Here is an 18,848-nt window from a genome sequence, read left to right on the forward strand (position 1 = left end):
TGGCCATTCATTAAAAGATCCACAGGACTAGAAAACTGAATTTATTTAAGTAGCACAGTAATCACGGCACAAAAAGGCCAAATGGTCCCTCCAGGCTGCCCAGCAAGTTTCTTATGGTAGTAACTAATTGCATGAATGGAATGGGGGAGTGGGGGCTGCAGCTCATAAAACTCCCAGTCACATAACGGATGTCGGCAGTCAAGGATCATTGGGCCCAGCCTGACCTCCTGGTGGCCTCTGCCTGCACTGCTGTAGCCGATGATATCGCCCAGGTGGCTGCTATACAAGACTGACTGCCTCCTCTCTTCCACCTGGGGCCTTCGCCCTTCTTGACCCCCCCTATCCCCACACCCAGTGTGCTAAGGATATCTCCCAGCCGTCAGCCATACAGGCTCGACTTCCTGCAGGATATCGCTCCTCGTTCATTGGGCGGTACTGCAGCCCATGTTAGGAAACATCGCTAACTCCCCGTGGTTATCTCTAGGCATATATTAGAGCCTCGCTGCTGTATCATGATGGATGGCCTTGCCTGTTCTTGGGAACTCTATGCAGCTGTACCGCTGCTCTCTCTGCATGTTTGCTTTATCTCTTCCTCCCTTTTTGACCATCTGCTGTTCCGTGCGACTGACCATAACCGCTCCAACACCAACGTCCCCCCATTTCCTTCACGCGCTGCTCTCCCACCCGCCGTTTCCACTGCGCTGCATCCCTGTCCCGAGCGCGCTTACTAATTCTGTCATAGGTTTGGATAGTCTCTCGCTTACTAAGAACTGATGTTGTTTCTTTTCTTCAACATTTTCAGTTTCAGTTAGGAGGATTCTTGGGATTTGAGCTGCTACCAGGAAGAATGGTGACCTTAGCTCCTAAAAGCTTGACTAGTACTGACCTATTGCTTGCCTTTATGTGCAGAGCTGGCAGCTTTCAGACGTAGAAGCAGTGACGCTGCTACTGACCTCCACATGCAGACGCTACTGACCTCCACATGCAGACACTACTGACCTCCACATGCAGACAACATGACCTCCACATGCAGACACTACTGACCTCCACATGCAGACAACACTGACCTCCACATGCAGACACTACTGACCTCCACATGCAGACGCTACTGACCTCCACATGCAGACAACACTGACCTCCACATGCAGACACTACTGACCTCCACATGCAGACGCTACTGACCTCCACATGCAGACACTACCGACCTCCACATGCAGACACTACTGATCTCCACATGCAGACACTACTGACCTCCACATGCAGACGCTACTGACCTCCACATGCAGACACTACCGACCTCCACATGCAGACGCTACTAACCTCCACATGCAGACACTACCGACCTCCACATGCAGACGCTACTGACCTCCCACATGCAGACAACACTGACCTCCACATGCAGACGCTACTGACCTCCACATGCAGACATAACTTCTTTCGTGCTTTCCAAGTGAAGCAGGCTCTTACCAGAGGGTGAACTGCAAAAAAACAGGGGACATTAATGTAATCCGAATCACAGAGAACGAAGGCTGTCAGAATTATTAAAGGAATGCACAGGATCAAATTCTTCCTTAAGACATTCTGGGACCCACGATTTCGACCCAGGAACCTAACTTTGTGCTTTCTATAGCAGGATTGTGTCATGATCCCCTCCTAAGGGAAATGGCTTAACTCAGTTAATCATGCAGAATTTCAGATCTGATGGTAACTTCTCACACTAGAAACTGCCCAAGGTTTCTTCAGCCAGTACAAGGAAGGCCGAGCGACTGTCACGGACACACAGGCCCAGCAGTGGAAGAAGTTAAGAAGTTGCTTCTGCATAATTTTTCTCCATGGGATGTGCTACAGCGAACTCAAGAGCGCATGAGAACAGGCGAGGGTGACGTGATTCTTGTTCTACCAGCCTGGCCCAGATACCATGTGGTTTCTAGAGTTGTTGAACCTGAAAACAGAGGAGCAACCCAAGCTGCTAGACTCTGTGTGCATAATAAATCATCCAAACTCACAATATTTGAAACAGATGCCTGGAAATTGGAATGCAAGTCTTGAAGTCCATAGGCTATTCTGTTAAGAGTTATTTCTGACTTATTAGGGGTCTTCTATGAACATAGGTCTGCTTGGATGTGCTTTTGATAGACCCGTATTTGAATCCCACTCCATTGTTACAACAGCTGTTCTCAGCTGGGTGCTAGTGAGGCAGAGAAACTGTTTGTTGGTGCTATGCTGTTTTAGAGTTTAAAAAGAATGGGGCTACTTTCTCTGCACTCCGTACAGGAAGTAGGAAGTTGTTCTGTCTCCATCTTTTTATTGTGCACTATTAAAGAGCTGTTCCATGTGCTTTACAGATTCTGCTTGTCTTACTTGCATTTCTGCTGAACTCTCTGCTATGGGCCCGCCAGAACTGTTAACAAACCTATGACTGCAGCCAGAAAGAGCCTGAAAGTCGGAGGATCAGTGAGCAAAACAAAAAAAGGCAGCGTCACAGGCAATGGCAGCCTTTGGCAGTACTGCATCAAAGTTTGCATTTACTCATCTGACTAACAGAACTACCAGTCATGGAAATTTAAGGTAAAGAAGTTGCTTATACGAGAAGGTACATGGAAATGTATGGAAGAGTCCGTCCCTCTTCAGACACACTGGAATGGGCTGAGAAAGATCAGCAAGCTGAAAGTTCTATTTCTCTCAGCATTAATGGCGATCAGATTGTGCATATTTTTAAAATGTGGAATGAGCTGAAGAAGGTGCATGTTACAAGCAAATTTAAGCAATAAGCGGTTTTACTTAGAAAGCTGTTCAAAACTAAACTGCTCAAAAGCCAGCGCACGCAGGATTATAAAAGATGTGCCTAAGAAATGATGGAAAGACTGCGTGGCATAGGAGAAGAAATTAAAGACTTTCATGTTGCAGCTCTGCTGCTCAGTGTTCTCCAAATATTATGAGGCACTTGTAACAGCACTTGGTGCTAACCAGATGAGGAGCTTACCATGGAATATGTTAAGGCAAGGTTGCAGATGAATATAATCGCAAAGCAGAAAGCAAAAATAATGGTGAATCAGCTTTGCATATGCAGGCCCTTATTTCTAAAAGCTCTACTAAGAAATGTGAAACAAGGGAGTGTGTTGAATGCATAAAACCTGGTCACTTAAAGACAGACTGCAGAGTTTGGAAAGTTAGAATGAACAAACTAAAGAAAAAGTGCAAGGCAAAAGCGCTGTGAAAGAGGCTGAAAACAATTCTGATGTAAAATTTGCATTTAATACTAATGCAGGTGCGATTTCACAAAATACCTGGTATATGACATATGTCATATTTGTCATATGACAAATGATAAACATTTCTTCACTCAATTTAACCAGAATAAATCTGAAAGGATTGTCATCGCCAATGGACAGTGTATATGGTCTCAGAAGGAATAGGAGAAGGGCAGACTGGGTCTTGCTGGGCAAACTGGATGGGCCGTTTGGTCTTCTTCTGCCATCATTTCTATCTTTCTATGTTTCTATGTATCATCACTGCCCTGCCTCTCCAACCTTACCAGAAAGATACCTGTTAAGGAAGTCTTATATGTGCCTAATCTTGAAAGCAACCTGCTGTCAGTGAAAAAGCTTACAAAGCAAGGAAACAATGTAATATTTAAAGGGAACAGCTACCTTATCACAAATGGAAGTCACACAGTTGCTGAAGGCAAAATCCCAAATGAGCTATCTCAATTAAACTGCAGTGAAGATGTTAATGATGCTAAGCAAGAACATCCTGTTAATTGTGTTCATGTAGGGCACTGTCGTTTAGGACACAGAAATCCTGAAGCAATAAGGAAGCTTGCCCCAAAAACAAGAAGCTGATGGGATCAAAATTGATCTGTGCAGTCAAGTAATGAAATGTACTAGCTGCTTAAAATGGAAAATGTCAAGGAAACCTCTTCCAAAAATTAGTAATAGCAGAGCTGAAAGGTGTTTGGATCTGATTTGCACAGATGTGTGTGGTACAATGAAAAAATAAGACACCAGGAAAGAAAAGATATTTTCTTACAATCATAGATGATTTCTCAGGATTTACAGCAGTTTACCTGCTGCATAGCAAGGATGAAGTCTCTGAAAAACCTGAGGAATGTAAGCAATAAATTTGGCAGTTTTCCTAAAGTACTACTTGCAGATAATGTAATTTGCTTTGAAATGGCTGAAAGGCGGAATATAAATAAGTAGAGATGTGCATTCATCGGGCATTTGTTTCATTTGTTTCGGCTATGTGCGCTCATCTCCACGATTGGAAGTATGTGTGCAAAAAACTGATGGTGCGCACACCTTCAAGTGGGCACCCAATGCATGCATACCATCGGTTTTGTGCGCGTGCATTCCACTCACGAGATATGTGCACACAGGCCGAAATAAATGAAACGAATGGACTAAAAAGACCAACGAATGTGCACCCTTATATATAAGCTATTCTGACAAGAAGTGGGATTGCATTCCAGACCACAGTTCCATATTACCCAATCTAACGGAGTGGTGAAAAAATGAATAAGTCACTTTGTGAGAGTGGGCAGAGTTTGCTCTTTGGTGCAGATATACCAGCTACTTACTGGGGAAATGCCCAAAATTCCACAATTAGACATCTTCTCCTCCTTGGACACCCAGCCTGTCCTGGTCCCTTGGGAGGAAATCTGATTCTTGTTCTTCCTTTAGTTTACTTGTTTTTTTCATCCTTACTTGCTCTTTTTCCTGGGGTCTTCTCTTAGGGAAAAGTCAGTAGGATCAGGCACGCTCTCCACTCTGAAAGTAGGGAAGGGGATCCAAAAACCCTCCCCACTTAATTCGAAGTCCAAAAAATACTTTTAGAAACTTAAACTGGATATCTTCTCTGCCTTCACTGTTTCCTCACAGCAGGATCCAGCACTGGTGCTTGCCTACCTAAGGTTTAGAATAGGCTCTCATCTTTGGTCCCCTGGGGCGAGACCTTTTTACCCTAAAGGGTATCTGGCTTACATCTCTCTCTCTCTCTGTAAATTATAAGAAGGGCCCTCAGGCAGGGAATGCACTGGGAGGGGTCACTTCTAAAGAAAGTCCTTAGGGTGAGCTGGGAGGTCCCCACCAGGGTCTGGAAAAATGCATCTTCACTCCTTGACTGCTTCCTCAAACTGAACCCGCCCCCGAACATTAGCATGGTTAGGCTAAATAGCAATGAGGCATCCAATCCAGACCCTCCAGGTGGGAGGGGCTGAGGGATACGGTGGTTCTTACTAAGGAGAGGAACAATGACATCTGGTTGGCCAAACCTGATAGGGGTGCGCATTGATATGAAGTGCAGGGACAGAACCATATGATACAGACTACTGCTTGGTAACCATGGGTCTTCTACACATTTGAAATCTTCCTGATACACAAATATTCTGATACTTTTCTCCTGTTTTCTCACCGGCAGGCCCTGCCTTTTTTCCCATCCGGCTGGTCGGGGGCAGCACCGCCTTTGAGGGAAGGGTTGAAGTCTATCACGGTGGCCAGTGGGGCACAATCTGCGATGATCAGTGGGATGATGCAGACGCTGAGGTGGTCTGCAGACAGCTCGGCCTTGGGTGAGTTTCTTTTCTAACCTCTCAATTCTAGAACCTAAGAGCAGGAAAAGTTGTTTCCAGCAGGTGTTGGTGAGAGCAGCGCTGCCGGAGTTAGTGAGAGGAGCACAGCCAGAGTTAGTGAGAGGAGCACAGCCGGAGTTAGTGAGAGCAGCACAGCCGGAGTTAGTGAGAGGAGCACAGCCAGAGTTAGTGAGAGCAGCACAGCCGGAGTTAGTGAGAGGAGCACAGCCAGAGTTAGTGAGAGCAGCGCTGCCGGAGTTAGTGAGAGGAGCACAGCCAGAGTTAGTGAGAGGAGCACAGCCGGAGTTAGTGAGAGCAGCACAGCCGGAGTTAGTGAGAGGAGCACAGCCAGAGATAGTGAGAGCAGCACAGCCGGAGTTAGTGAGAGCAGCGCTGCCGGAGTTAGTGAGAGGAGCACAGCTGGAGTTAGTGAGAGGAGCACAGCCAGAGTTAGTGAGAGCAGCGCTGCCGGAGTTAGTGAGAGGAGCACAGCCAGAGTTAGTGAGAGGAGCACAGCCGGAGTTAGTGAGAGCAGCACAGCCGGAGATAGTGAGAGGAGCACAGCCAGAGATAGTGAGAGCAGCACAGCCGGAGTTAGTGAGAGCAGCACAGCTGGAGTTAGTGAGAGGAGCACAGCCAGAGTTAGTGAGAGCAGCGCTGCCGGAGTTAGTGAGAGCAGCACAGCTGGAGTTAGTGAGAGCAGCACAGCCGGAGTTAGTGAGAGGAGCACAGCCAGAGTTAGTGAGAGCAGCGCTGCCGGAGTTAGTGAGAGGAGCACAGCCAGAGTTAGTGAGAGGAGCACAGCCGGAGTTAGTGAGAGCAGCACAGCCGGAGATAGTGAGAGGAGCACAGCCAGAGATAGTGAGAGCAGCACAGCCGGAGTTAGTGAGAGGAGCACAGCCGGAGTTAGTGAGAGCAGCACAGCCGGAGATAGTGAGAGGAGCACAGCCAGAGATAGTGAGAGCAGCACAGCCGGAGTTAGTGAGAGCAGCACAGCCGCAGTTAGTGAGAGCAGCACAGCCAGAGTTAGTGAGAGGAGCACAGCTGGAGTTGGTGAGAGCAGCACAGCTGGAGTTAGTGAGAGCAGCACAGCTGGAGTTAGTGAGAGCAGCACAGCTGGAGTTGGTGAGAGCAGCACAGCCGGAGTTAGTGAAAGCAGCACAGCCGGAGTTAGTGAGAGGAGCACAGCCAGAGTTAGTGAGAGCAGCACAGCCGGAGTTAGTGAGAGCAGCACAGCCAGAGTTAGTGAGAGCAGCACAGCCGGAGTTAGTGAGAGCAGCACAGCCGCAGTTAGTGAGAGCAGCACAGCCGGAGTTAGTGAAAGCAGCACAGCCGCAGTTAGTGAAAGCAGCACAGCCGCAGTTAGTGAGAGCAGCACAGCCGGAGTTAGTGAGAGCAGCACAGCCGCAGTTAGTGAGAGCAGCACAGCCGGAGTTAGTGAAAGCAGCACAGCCGGAGTTAGTGAAAGCAGCACAGCCGCAGTTAGTGAGAGCAGCACAGCCGGAGTTAGTGAGAGCAGCACAGCCGCAGTTAGTGAGAGCAGCACAGCCGGAGTTAGTGAAAGCAGCACAGCCGCAGTTAGTGAAAGCAGCACAGCCGCAGTTAGTGAGAGCAGCACAGCCGCAGTTAGTGAGAGCAGCATGCCTGTCAGCTGGAACAGGTCACTGATAGGAATGTCTGCCATAGAGAAAAAGTAAAAATGACGCAAGTTTCATAGGGACATGGTCCTGACATCATGTGGAGCGGCCATCTCACCTCAGAGCTCAGAGTGTCAGGCCTTCCTCATTAATCTGATTTCCAAGCAGTGCCCAATGATCTGTAATCTCTCATGTCAATGTTATTTACTTTGCTATGGAACCAGGGACATCCAGGACTAAGTTTTCAGGTTTAAATTCATTGCCCTGATTCGGACAGGGAAGATATGGTGACCTTAGGCACTGATGCAGCCAATTTTCAAGTTTCCTATCTACAAAGAGCACAACCAGCAGCCAAAACAGATCTGCTGGAGCTTATTAAAGAGATTAGGACCATCATCCCCTTCCTGGTGACTGCAGGCACGCTGGGGGTTCAGAAGACAAAAACCAATGGGTTACACAGATAATTGTTATGCCCGTCGGGCGCAGATGGCTGCGACCGCATTTACTTACTTCCTGCACTGCTCTCCTGCCCTCCCCGGGCCTGCTTGCGACGCAGGACAGTCTCCACTGCCGCGTTCCCCGGGACTCCTCGTGGCGGCCTGGATGCCGCCGCCACCCACGTCGACTTTGAGCCTTTCCAGGCACGTGTGCGCACGCCACCGGGCCCTCTTTGGCAGGAACCTCAGGGACGTCCCTGATTGATGATGTCATCAGACCTGGGTACTTAAGCTCCACCTTCTCCCCCAGCTAGCCGACTTGGCAACAAGTTCCATACATCTCTACAGCTCCTCCTTTGTGTTCCTGTGCCTACGCTATCGGACTCCTTGGACTTGGACTCTGTCTGGTACCCGCTCTTCGGGGGCCAGTGTGCGCACTCCACGGGGACTTGGTCTCCTGGCCTTCCCTGCTCCTCGGGCTGGCCCTGCACCTCCTGGGTCCTACCCTGCAAGGCTCCCCGCTCCTCGGGGCTACCCCTGGAACATCTCTGCAACTCGGGAGTTCTACCTCAGGGCTTCCCCGCTCCTTGGGGCTGTGCCTATAAGTTACTCAAGAGACTGTAAGTGCTTCCTCGCTCCTCGGGGCAGTGCTCTCGTGCTACACTGCTACTGTCAGCGCCCCCCACCCACCCACCCACCGCTCCTCAGGGCAGTGCTTCCGTGCTATACAGAGACTATCAGAGCTTCCCACTCCTCGGGGTTGTGCATACGTCATCTGTGGAGACCTGACTTGGGCTTCCCTGCTCCGCGGGTTGGCCAACGGCATTATATCAATACCCTCTACGCTGCACAGCTCCGCATCTCAGGGTTGCCACTCCGGAGTACCTCCTGCTCGGCCAATCTCCCGCCTCCCGCTCTGTGGCCTGTCTGGCGCCTTCCCCTTCGGGGTCTCTGCCCAGGTATTGTCTCCAGCCTGCTTCCCTCCTGGGGTAATTCTCCTGGCTCCTCGGGACCTTTCCATAGCCTCGCCCAGAGCTCCCTGCTCTCTCTGACCTCGCCTCCTGACGGTGTGGACCTGTGGGGCTCCTCCCCACAAATCATAACAGATTGCCAAGTCCACGGACCTGGCAGAGGTCTTGGCCCTCCAGGCCATTCCTGGCCTGGCACAAAGGATCAGCGAACAGCAAAAATTATTGGAGTCTCTGGCCGCTGCCATAGTCAACCTGAGCTCTCGTCTAGACGCTACTGTGATTGCCACAACCACGTCTATCAAACTCAATACCTCTACCTCCTCACCGGCTCCTCAGCCGACTGTGCCCTTGCTGGCACCTCCATGCTTTTCAGGGAACCCTCTCATGTGCAGGTGTTTCTTGAATCAATGCAATATGCACTTCTGCCTGCAACCTGCTTATTTCCCAGATGTGATCACCAAGCTTGACACCTTGAAAAGAAATGGCGCCAAGACCCATCCCCCTCCCTCCTGGCCAAATACAAAACAGCCCTACACAAATATCGGACTGGCATCCTTAAAGTCAAAAAAGACTTCTCTGCCAAAAGAATACACGACTTACAATTTAATGCTAAAGCGCTTTTCTCCTACGTGGCTGAACTTACCAAGCCTCCTTCTACCAGTCCGTCTGACTCTGACACTCAAAACAAATGCAATAAACTTGCCCATCACTTCAATGAAAAAGTCTCAAAACTCGTACAACTCTTTCCCACCTCATCCCCGCCACACACTCCTCTTCCTTCCTCTACACTGACTACACTCAGTTCCTTCGAAATGACACCATCAATAGAAATAGAAAATATATTCAAAAAAATTGAGACCCACCAGACACCCCTCTGACACACTTCCCACTAAAGCCTTACTAATGATCCCCAACTGCATTGCAAAGCCCATTGCTGATTTCATAAACTCCTCACTCTCTATTGGAATCATCCCCGATCCTCTCAAACAAGCCACCATTAAACCCCTCCTCAAGAAACCCACCCTCGACCCCAATGACCTCTCCAATTTCCGCCCCATCTCTAACCTCCCTTTTCTATCAAAAGTACTTGAAAAAACCATTAACACTCAACTCTCTGACCACCTCGAAAAACACAACATCCTATTCCCCTCTCAATTCGGCTTCCGAAAGCTATACAACATGGAAACCCTCCTACTGTCACTCTCTGACACCATCCTAAGAGGATTTGACAAAGGTCACTCCTGCTTACTGGCACTTCTAGACATCTCAGCGGCCTTTGACAAGGTTAACCATAACATACTCCTAGCACGCCTCAGCGAGATTGGTATTGCTGGCACCCCCCTCCAATGGTTCAAATCCTACCTCAATAACAGAATCTACAAAATAAAAATTGACGACTACGAATCCAAACCTAGCCACCTCTCCAGAGGCGTTCCACAAGGATCCTCACTGTCGTCCACCCTATTCAACATCTACCTACTTCCCCTCTGCCAGCTCCTCTCTGACCTGAACCTCACATACTTCATATATGCTGACGATGTTCAAATTCTCATCCCCATCTCAGACTCCCTGATCTCCACGATTCAAAGATGGGAAAACGCACTTTCATCCATCAACAGTCTCCTAACCTCGCTACACCTCGCCCTTAATACAGCTAAACCGAACTTCTCATAATCACTCCCCCAAACCACTCCAAGACCACACCCCCCGCCAATGCTACCTTTTCTCTATCAGCCCGGGATCTAGGTGTCATAATAGACAACTGCCTTAACTTACAAAAATTCATTGGTGCAATCATGAAAGATTGCTTCTTTAAGCTCAATACCTTAAAAAAACTTAGACCCCTCCTCCATCTCAGCGACCTCCGGACAGTCCTGCAAGCAACAGTAGTATCCAAAATCGACTACTGTAACTCCCTCCTTCTGGGCCTTCCCAAAACCACACTTAAACCCCTCCAATTACTACAAAACTCAGCAGCGAGAATCCTCACTAACTCTCGCAAATTCGACCACATCACCCTCATTCTCAAAAGCCTACACTGGCTCCCCATCCAACAACACATAACTTTCAAGACACTCACTTTATTACACAAAACCCTCCACAACCAAGACATGCACTGGATGAAAGACAAAGTCTGCTTCCACGACACTAATAGACCCACCAGAGCCTCCTACAAAGGTACCCTACACATCCCATCTCATAAACAGTTCCACTTCAAGGCCACCAAAGAACGAGCATTCTCCATTGCTGGTCCTTATGCCTGGAATACTCTGCCACCCGAAATCAGACTTGAGCAGTGCACTCAGAAATTCAGAGTCAGGCTCAAAGCTTGGCTATTTAAACAAGCCTTCCCGTAACCTCTGCCACGTATCATCCTGCTGCAGAAATCATATGTAGATACTAATTTCGCAAATCTAGATTCGCAACTACTGGACTCTCAAATACTAGACTCTCAAATCTTGCTGTATTTATTAAGCTTGTACTTTGTATACCTGATACTGTGTTAGGATGCTATACTTCTAAATATGCTGCTGTTTTATTACTTCACAAGTTACCTCCCAACTTAAATATGGAAGTACTCTCCTGTAAATTTGTCTACTGTCAGCCAACAAAATTTCTTACTGTAACCACTGTAATGTACTGTATATATACTGTCTGTTAACAACATTTGTTACTGTAACCACACATAACCACACAACAGTTTTGTCGGCAGTTGTACATCTTTATCTGTTCCTACGTATTAAGGTCATCTATCCTCTTGCCTGCTACTCTTCTTCCCGGGCGCCTTTACTCTCGCACCCCCCCCAGTTTTTTGACCCTGTTTTTGTAACTGCTATCTTCCTACTTCGTTATCCCTAGTTAATTGTAAACCGGCATGATATCTCTAATGATGTTCGGTATAGAAAAACGTGCAAATAAATAAATAAATAAATAATACAAAAGTTAGAACAAAAAAAAGGGGTTAAAAATAGAAATGCAAAATAAAACAACCTGAAAGCGGCCCACAGCAGCAGCAGCAGCAGCATTCGTAATGAAAGTCAGTACAACCTCACAGGCCCTGCAGTGGCCCCGATCTCTCATCCTGGTCCGTTTTCTGAAAGGGGTGAAGCACTTCCGGCCACCCCCCAGCGCCATCTTGTGCTCCTACCATGTGACAGGGGCCGATCAATTGCACCGGTAGCCCCTGTGACATAGTAAGAGCAAAGGTTATCGGCGCCATTTTGAATACCGACAGCCGACGGCCCGAGTGCAGGAGATCGCTCCAGGACTCCTGCTGGACCACCAGGGACTTTTGGCAAGTCTTGGGGGGGTCAGGAGGGTGGGAGGTTTATTCATTAATGATACATTGCATTCGTGGGGGTTCGCCATACGTTTCGGGATCCCACGAATGTAACGAATAGGGACCTATACGTTGCAGATTGCGCATTCATTCAAAACGAATGCACATCCCTATCCTACAAGGGGATGATTAAACTTTCAATAAGAGCTGGTACAATCATATGATTTAGATAAGACCCTGATTAATTTTTAATGAGAAAGTATCTCTTGCCTAAAAATCAAGGGTTGACGGGGTGGAAAGACAGACACTAGAATTAACTGTCTCTGGCTTGCTTATTATCTCAGAGACACTCAAACACTAAAGACTATATCTCTCTATTTCACCTTTTAGCAAACTTTTATAAGTCCAAAGATTTCCCAAATCTACTGCATAGGGTGCAGGGTCTCTGGAAGCTGGGGCTGTGGAATTAAATCCCTGGATCGCTTGAGGTGACCTCTGGACTCCTCTCCCAGGGGCTGCTGGGAGCAATATGCAGATGAGCCTTCCGGTCCTCTTCTACAGCCTTTGCAAAGGTGATATTAACCAGATCGTGGGCAGCCCCCCGCTTCAATCAGGAGTAGCTTTTATACTTCCCATTGGTCCTGAGTCCATCTGGCTACATGCTAGGAAATGGAGAAATTACTTACCTGATAATTTCGTTTTCCTTAGTGTAGACAGATGGACTCAGCATCCTGCCCAAGAACAGTGCCAATGATTCGCCCATGGAGTGGATATTGATTCCAAAAGATTATGGGTAAGCCTTCATCCAGTCCCTAGACCATGGCATCTATAATCTTACTGGGGTTCAGTGTTTGTTTGGTTGAGTATGGTGATGGTTATCCATTTTTAATCAAGTTTTGTAATCAAGTTTTTTCGATAGTAAGTCCACAATGACTTTTGAAGAGAATGCTGAATGGCTGAGGTCACTGCAGGGGTATATCTAGGGGACGTCAGCCTTTGAAACCTGACTCCGTCTCCATCTGCTGGCAGGGAAGCTCATAACCCATTGGTCCCGAGTCCATCTGTCTACACCAGTGGTTCCCAACCCTGTCCTGGGGACCCCCCCAGCCAGTCGGGTTTTCAGGATATCCACAATGAATATGCATGAGAGAAAATTTGCAAGTTATGGAGGCGGTGCATGCAAATCTTCTCTCATGCATATTCATTGTGGATATCCTGAAAGCCCGACTGGCTGGGGGCTCCCCAGGACAGGGTTGGGAACCACTGGTCTACACTAAGGAAAACAAAATTATCAGATAAGTAATTTCTCCATTGGCCCTCAGAATCTGAAAGTTACGGTGTAAAGTGAATAGAAGGTATTCATGTAGCAAAACTACATGCCCACCCCCCCCCCCTCCAGCTCCTAGAGTTATATGCACCCAAAAACACAGATCCCATCCAGCTTCTTGCCCAATTTCAAGTGTTCTGCTTTAGTAATAGGAGTCTCCTGGAGAAAAGCGATTTGAGGATTCTGCCTATGTAAGAATTATAATATTCAGGTAGTCTTTACTGGGGAGGATATATCTCTAACATTCATAGATTATTGCTTTGAATGGAGAACTATGGCACAAGCCAATACACGATACTGCAGAATGTTTCAACGTGTAGAATACGTAGTTTAGTGATATGAAAAGCCCATGTTAGCGTGACATGAAAAAATATCCCCATTCTGTCTTCATCTCAATCTTTTGCAGTTTAACCTTCCCCACCCACACCCACACTACCATGAAATCCCCCCCCAATAACCTGCAATTGCAGCCAATGCTCTTCCACTATCAAAGCAGCAATTGTAATCAAATACCTCCCATCCACCCCAACTCCCCTCCTGTGCGACCCTGAGCATTAAACTCCAACCAGCTCAGAGCATGCACAATAACAAAATATAAAGGAAAGGGTGTGTTATGTACGAAGGATAAGTAACCAAACACAAGAACAAAGTCCAAAAAATCCAGCCTTTCATGCGAGTGCCACCCCCGCACTCCAATCCTTGTAAAATAAAAGCAGGATCTTATCAGGATACCTTGTCCTCCACAACAGAGTGTTATGCGAAAAAGATCCACCATCTCCATCATGAGCGAGTACAAGGGACGTTCCCACTATCCAGACTGCAAACAGCCCAGTGATTCAGCAAAAGGAGGGTATTTCCGGAGCAAGAGCACCGAGTCCAAATTAACAAAAGTCAAATATAAAAATCTGACCCATGTCGTGGGAGTGATGCTTTACCATCTCTCACCGTTACCACCAGAGACCCCACACATGTCCCTCTCAGCTTGGGGCTCCACCAGCCACACACTGAGGGTAACAAGTTACATGCAATTTAACAAAGTTCCCCGTCCCAGATGCTGAAAACCAAAATGCATCACAATTTGTGCTTTCCAGCCTCTTCATCTGCCCTCCTGCAGAAACATAAGTACCTCACCCGGGGGGAAAAATAGACTTCCCTCCCGGATAATCTTGTCAGCAAAGCTCTGTCATTTTTTAACCACTGCCTGAGAGAAGTCCTGAAAAATGAACACTTCTGTGTTACTGTGTTTCTTTCTGGTGGCCTTTCATGTTCTCTTTTATCTCCAAAATTGTGGAGCCATACGATAATGATGCATGGCCTCCCTCCCGGCCCGATGTGTGCAATCTACTTTAATGCGCTGAGGTCCTAGAGGGAAGGCAGCCATGATGCCACAGATGCCACCACGTCAGCCCCTGCGACCTGCTTCAGGAGGCCAACAATGCGGATGAGGCTTCACCAGCCTCAGTTTTCTAAATCCTCCTGCCCATTTCCTAGCTGAGAGAACCTCCTCCGCATCTTCAATCTGGCGGCCATAACCTGTAAAGCCATCCTAGAGGTCGCTTACCTGAGTCTTAATGTCCAGTTGCTCCTCCTGCTCAACCTGTGCCACCTTTTCTACCGCAGTTTGAAGCTTAGAATTAATGTTTTGGGACAGCCTGGCAGACAAAGACTTAAATAGCTGTCGGAGAGTTTCCGGGGATTCGGCAGGCAAGTTGGAAAAACGTTTGCCATCTCACTCCGTTGGCGAGTCTTCTGTTGGGCCCAGTGCCTGATGTTCCAGCTGTGGCGAACTCTCTTTGTGGCTTTATTGGCCCACATTTTAGGAACAGACCATTTACAGGGGTTTTTAAGGTTCATTGCCGTACGCAGAAGGAAAAAATATGCTTTTATTAATGCGGCTGGTGGAAACCCTTTCGAAGTCCTACTTCCCGGTCTAGTGCATCATTTTGCTTTTTGGTATTTGAAGGTTACTAAAAGTTTTTGAAAGACAGGCCATCGGTTTGTGCTCTTCAGAAGCCGTACTTGTCACAGAAAGTGAGCCCTTGGCTGTGGCATGGTTGACGCAGCCTGACGGGTGATCCCACTAAGCCCACGCCGACAGGTGGACACTAACTGGGATAGGTCTAGGCTTCACTTATACCAGCCCCATTCTTGCAGATCGAGATCTTGGGTTCCCGGGGCCGGCAAGCTTAGGCGAGGATCTCATAGAAAGCAGTCAGGTGGAGACGAGACAGCATCGAGGTCCAGGCAGAGGTCAGGGCAGGGAGATCAGGTAACATAGTCAGAATCTAAAGCCAAGGTTAAAACCAGAGGTCAGTCCGGAGGGGGGACAAGGCACAGGCTGGAGGGACAGAATAGGAACAAGGAGGCAGAGAGCAAGGCAAGAGGCAGGACCGAAAGGGAAGGAATGGGCAGGAGACAAGGCAGAGAACAAGACAGGAGACAAGACAGGACTGGAACAATGCGGGAAGCAAGGCAGGACTGGAACAAGGCGGAATACACGGAACATGCACTGCAGACTAGGTAGGAGGACCTGTTGCTGAGGCATTGGCTGTGGGCATGGTGGGAGGTTCACATACTCCACAAGCTGACATCAGATGAGGACCACGAGTTCCTTTCCCGCTGCGGGGCCTCTATTGCATGGTGAGGGTGCATGCATGCTCGCTCACCTAAGGGAGAGGGCAGCAGTGCGTCAGGAGCATGGTGGTGCTGTCAGAACCACTAGCAGAATCTCAGGCTTGTTGGGGTGAGTGAGGTCAGCCACGGGGCCAAACATAGCAGTACCAAAGGGGAAAAAGGCATTGAATGTTTCTATTTCTAGAAGGATTAAGGAAGTAATTGCTTCCACCTACATTTGCAAGGGATGCCAGTTTCAGGTGGGTTTTCAGGCCCATTTCACCAAGGAAAAGTTTGCTTCTTGGGCAGAATATCAATTGGTATTGCTGCAGGAGATCTGCAAGGCAACAATTTGGTCTTCTTTACATACGTTTACTAAACATTACAGACTGGATGCTCGAGCAGCGGATTCCACTGGTTTTGTTGAGAATATGCTACACGTGGGTCTTGTGGGGTCCCACTCAGTTTAGGGAGGGTTGGGAACATCCCATTTGTCTGGACTGATCTGGGGAATGAGAAGGAAGGGAAAATTGGTTCTCCCCTGCGAATTTTCTTTTCATGAGTTCCTCAGATCAGTCCAGAATCCCACCCTGTGTTTCTGAAGACCACTCTACTCTCTGTATATATGTCAGATATTATCTTTGTAGCATTCAAAATCCTCTGGTTGGAAAGTGTTATTCAGTTAATATTGCGTTGACCGGTGTTTTACTATTTCCCTGCTCGAACTTGAGGTGGATTGTTTTGGTTTTTGCCTGGGTACGATTCATACTGAGTGACTGCAGGGGGCACACTATCTTATGTATCAACAGTACAGTAATGTTCTTCCTCTCTGTCTCCATCTGCTGGAGACAGAGAATACTGACTGACTGCAGGGGGTACACCAGTGTTTAAAGCTTTTCCTCTCTGTCTCCAGCAGATTGAGACAGAAAATACTGACTGACTGCAGGGGGGACACTATGTTCTTGTTATGACTGTCGCTGCCTGACGTCTCCACTCCGCCCTCCTTACCTCTCTGGCGACTCCTCCCGTGGTTGATGGATGTTTGGCTGCCGCGGCATCTGCCTGCCATCCTCTCCGGCATCCCCAGTCCGGCTTAGGTGCTGCCTCCCGCCATGCTATCCAGCTGCCTTAGGGCGCGCACGCCGCGCGGTCCTGCTTCAAATACTTTTTTTTGCCGCGAACCTCAGTGGCGTCCCCCTGTGATGACGTCACGCATCCCGGATACAAAAAGCCTACACTACTGCTAGCTAATCGAGTTAGCAAAGGTATTCGTACAGGAACTCATTACGGATGGGATACGCTCTCTGTACCTAGCTACTCTGCCTCTCCATTATTGGACTTACTCTATTTGGGGTACCCACTCCTCGGGGGCCTCTCTCTCTCTCTCTTATCTTTCAGGTCGCTGTCTGGAATCGGTACTCGCTCCTCGAGGGCCCATGTTCCCAGACTCACTGCTTGGACTTCATTTCTGCCTGGAAGATACTGCTGCCTACACCATCAGTGAGTTACTATCTACTTCTCTCAGAGCTGTTCCCTGGAACCAGGTACTTGCTCCTCGAGGGCCTGCCTCTATTCCAGCTTCTGTGTTTCCTACCGAGAGAAACCGCTGTGAGAGTACTCAACCAACGAGGCTCTATTCCAGAACCCTGCATATACTTCATTGTACTCACTATCTCAGTTTCTCTTCACTACAGCACAGCCATTGTGGGATCGCTATTCCAGAGCCCTGAGGGACTACAAGCCCAGCCGGGCTTCATCTCTGCTCACTACTGCCACCTCTGGTGGCTCCTCAATACTGTTAATAAAAGATCTATCTGTGTTGTGTGTCCTAAAGCTGAGCCTGACCTGTGGCCCCTCACGGGACTTCCCCTGTGGGCGTGGTCAGCAGCCACAGTGTCCAAGGGTCCACCCAAAACCTTACAAACAATAACACTTCTTTCAATACCTTCTCCAAAATCCGCTTATTTGAACTCAATTAGGGAGCGGGCCCTTTCGCTGGCTGGGCCAAAACTCTGGAACTTTTTACCGTTCGATATTCGACAAGAAGCAAACATACAATCTTTCAAAAAAATGTTAAAAACATGGTTGTTTGAGCAGACCTATTTTCAACAAGGCTAATCCTTGTTATTTACTGACTCTCTCATTATTGATTTATTTTTAGATAAGAAATGCTTACATTTAGTGATTTATTTTATTTAGGTTTTTTTTTAAAAAACTGTATTTTATTATTTTGTAGTTTGCTTACTTGGATAATTTCTATTTCATTTTAGTAATTTCTTATTGGGCAATTTAACTATTTTTGATAATTTACAAGTTTTTTTTTAATATGTTTTATTTTTATACGACTTATTTTATTTTAGTTTTTTAATTTTATATAGTTAAATTTACTTGCTTTATCGGACCAGGATTAAAGCCTGGTCTTAGTTACAATGTAAACCGACATGAAGTGAAAAACAAATGTTCGGTATATAAAAATGTTAAATAAATAAAATAAATAAATACATCTTATGTACCAACAGTACAGTAAAGCTTTTCCTCTCTGTCTCCATCTGCTGGAGACAGAGAATACTGACTGACTGCAGGGGGCACACTATCTTATGTACAAACAGTACAGTAAAGATTTTCCTCTGTCTCCATCTGCTGGAGACAGAGAATACTGACTGACTGCAGGGGGCACACTATCTTATGTACAAACAGTACAGTAAAGCTTTTCCTCTGTCTCCATCTGCTGGAGACAGAGAATACTGACTGACTGCAGGGGGCACACTATCTTATGTACAAACAGTACAGTAAAGCTTTTCCTCTGTCTCCATCTGCTGGAGACAAAGAATACTGACTGACTGCAGGGGGCACACTATCTTATGTACAAACAGTACAGTAAAGCTTTTCCTCTCTGTCTCCATCTGCTGGTAAAGGGAGAAAAGCCCATTTGTCTGGCCTGATCTGTGGGACTCAAGGAAAGAAAATTAGCAGGTAAGAACCCATTTTCCCTTACAGCTCTGCTTTGTTAAGGC

At 47.5% G+C, this 18,848-nt stretch overlaps 1 protein-coding gene across 1 annotated transcript in view; it reads left to right on the plus strand.

The window, feature by feature from the left end:
* The window catches only part of LOC115082116 (neurotrypsin-like), a 67,181-nt gene that overhangs the window by 13,670 nt on the left and 34,663 nt on the right, over positions 1 to 18,848 (plus strand). Inside the window, exon 4 of the mRNA XM_029586382.1 lies at positions 5,419 to 5,569. Within this exon, the coding sequence (XP_029442242.1) occupies positions 5,419 to 5,569 (151 nt within the window). The remainder of the gene's footprint in view (positions 1 to 5,418; positions 5,570 to 18,848) is intronic.

This window comes from Rhinatrema bivittatum, chromosome 1, assembly GCF_901001135.1.
Source record: "Rhinatrema bivittatum chromosome 1, aRhiBiv1.1, whole genome shotgun sequence".
NCBI classification, from domain to species: domain Eukaryota; kingdom Metazoa; phylum Chordata; class Amphibia; order Gymnophiona; family Rhinatrematidae; genus Rhinatrema; species Rhinatrema bivittatum.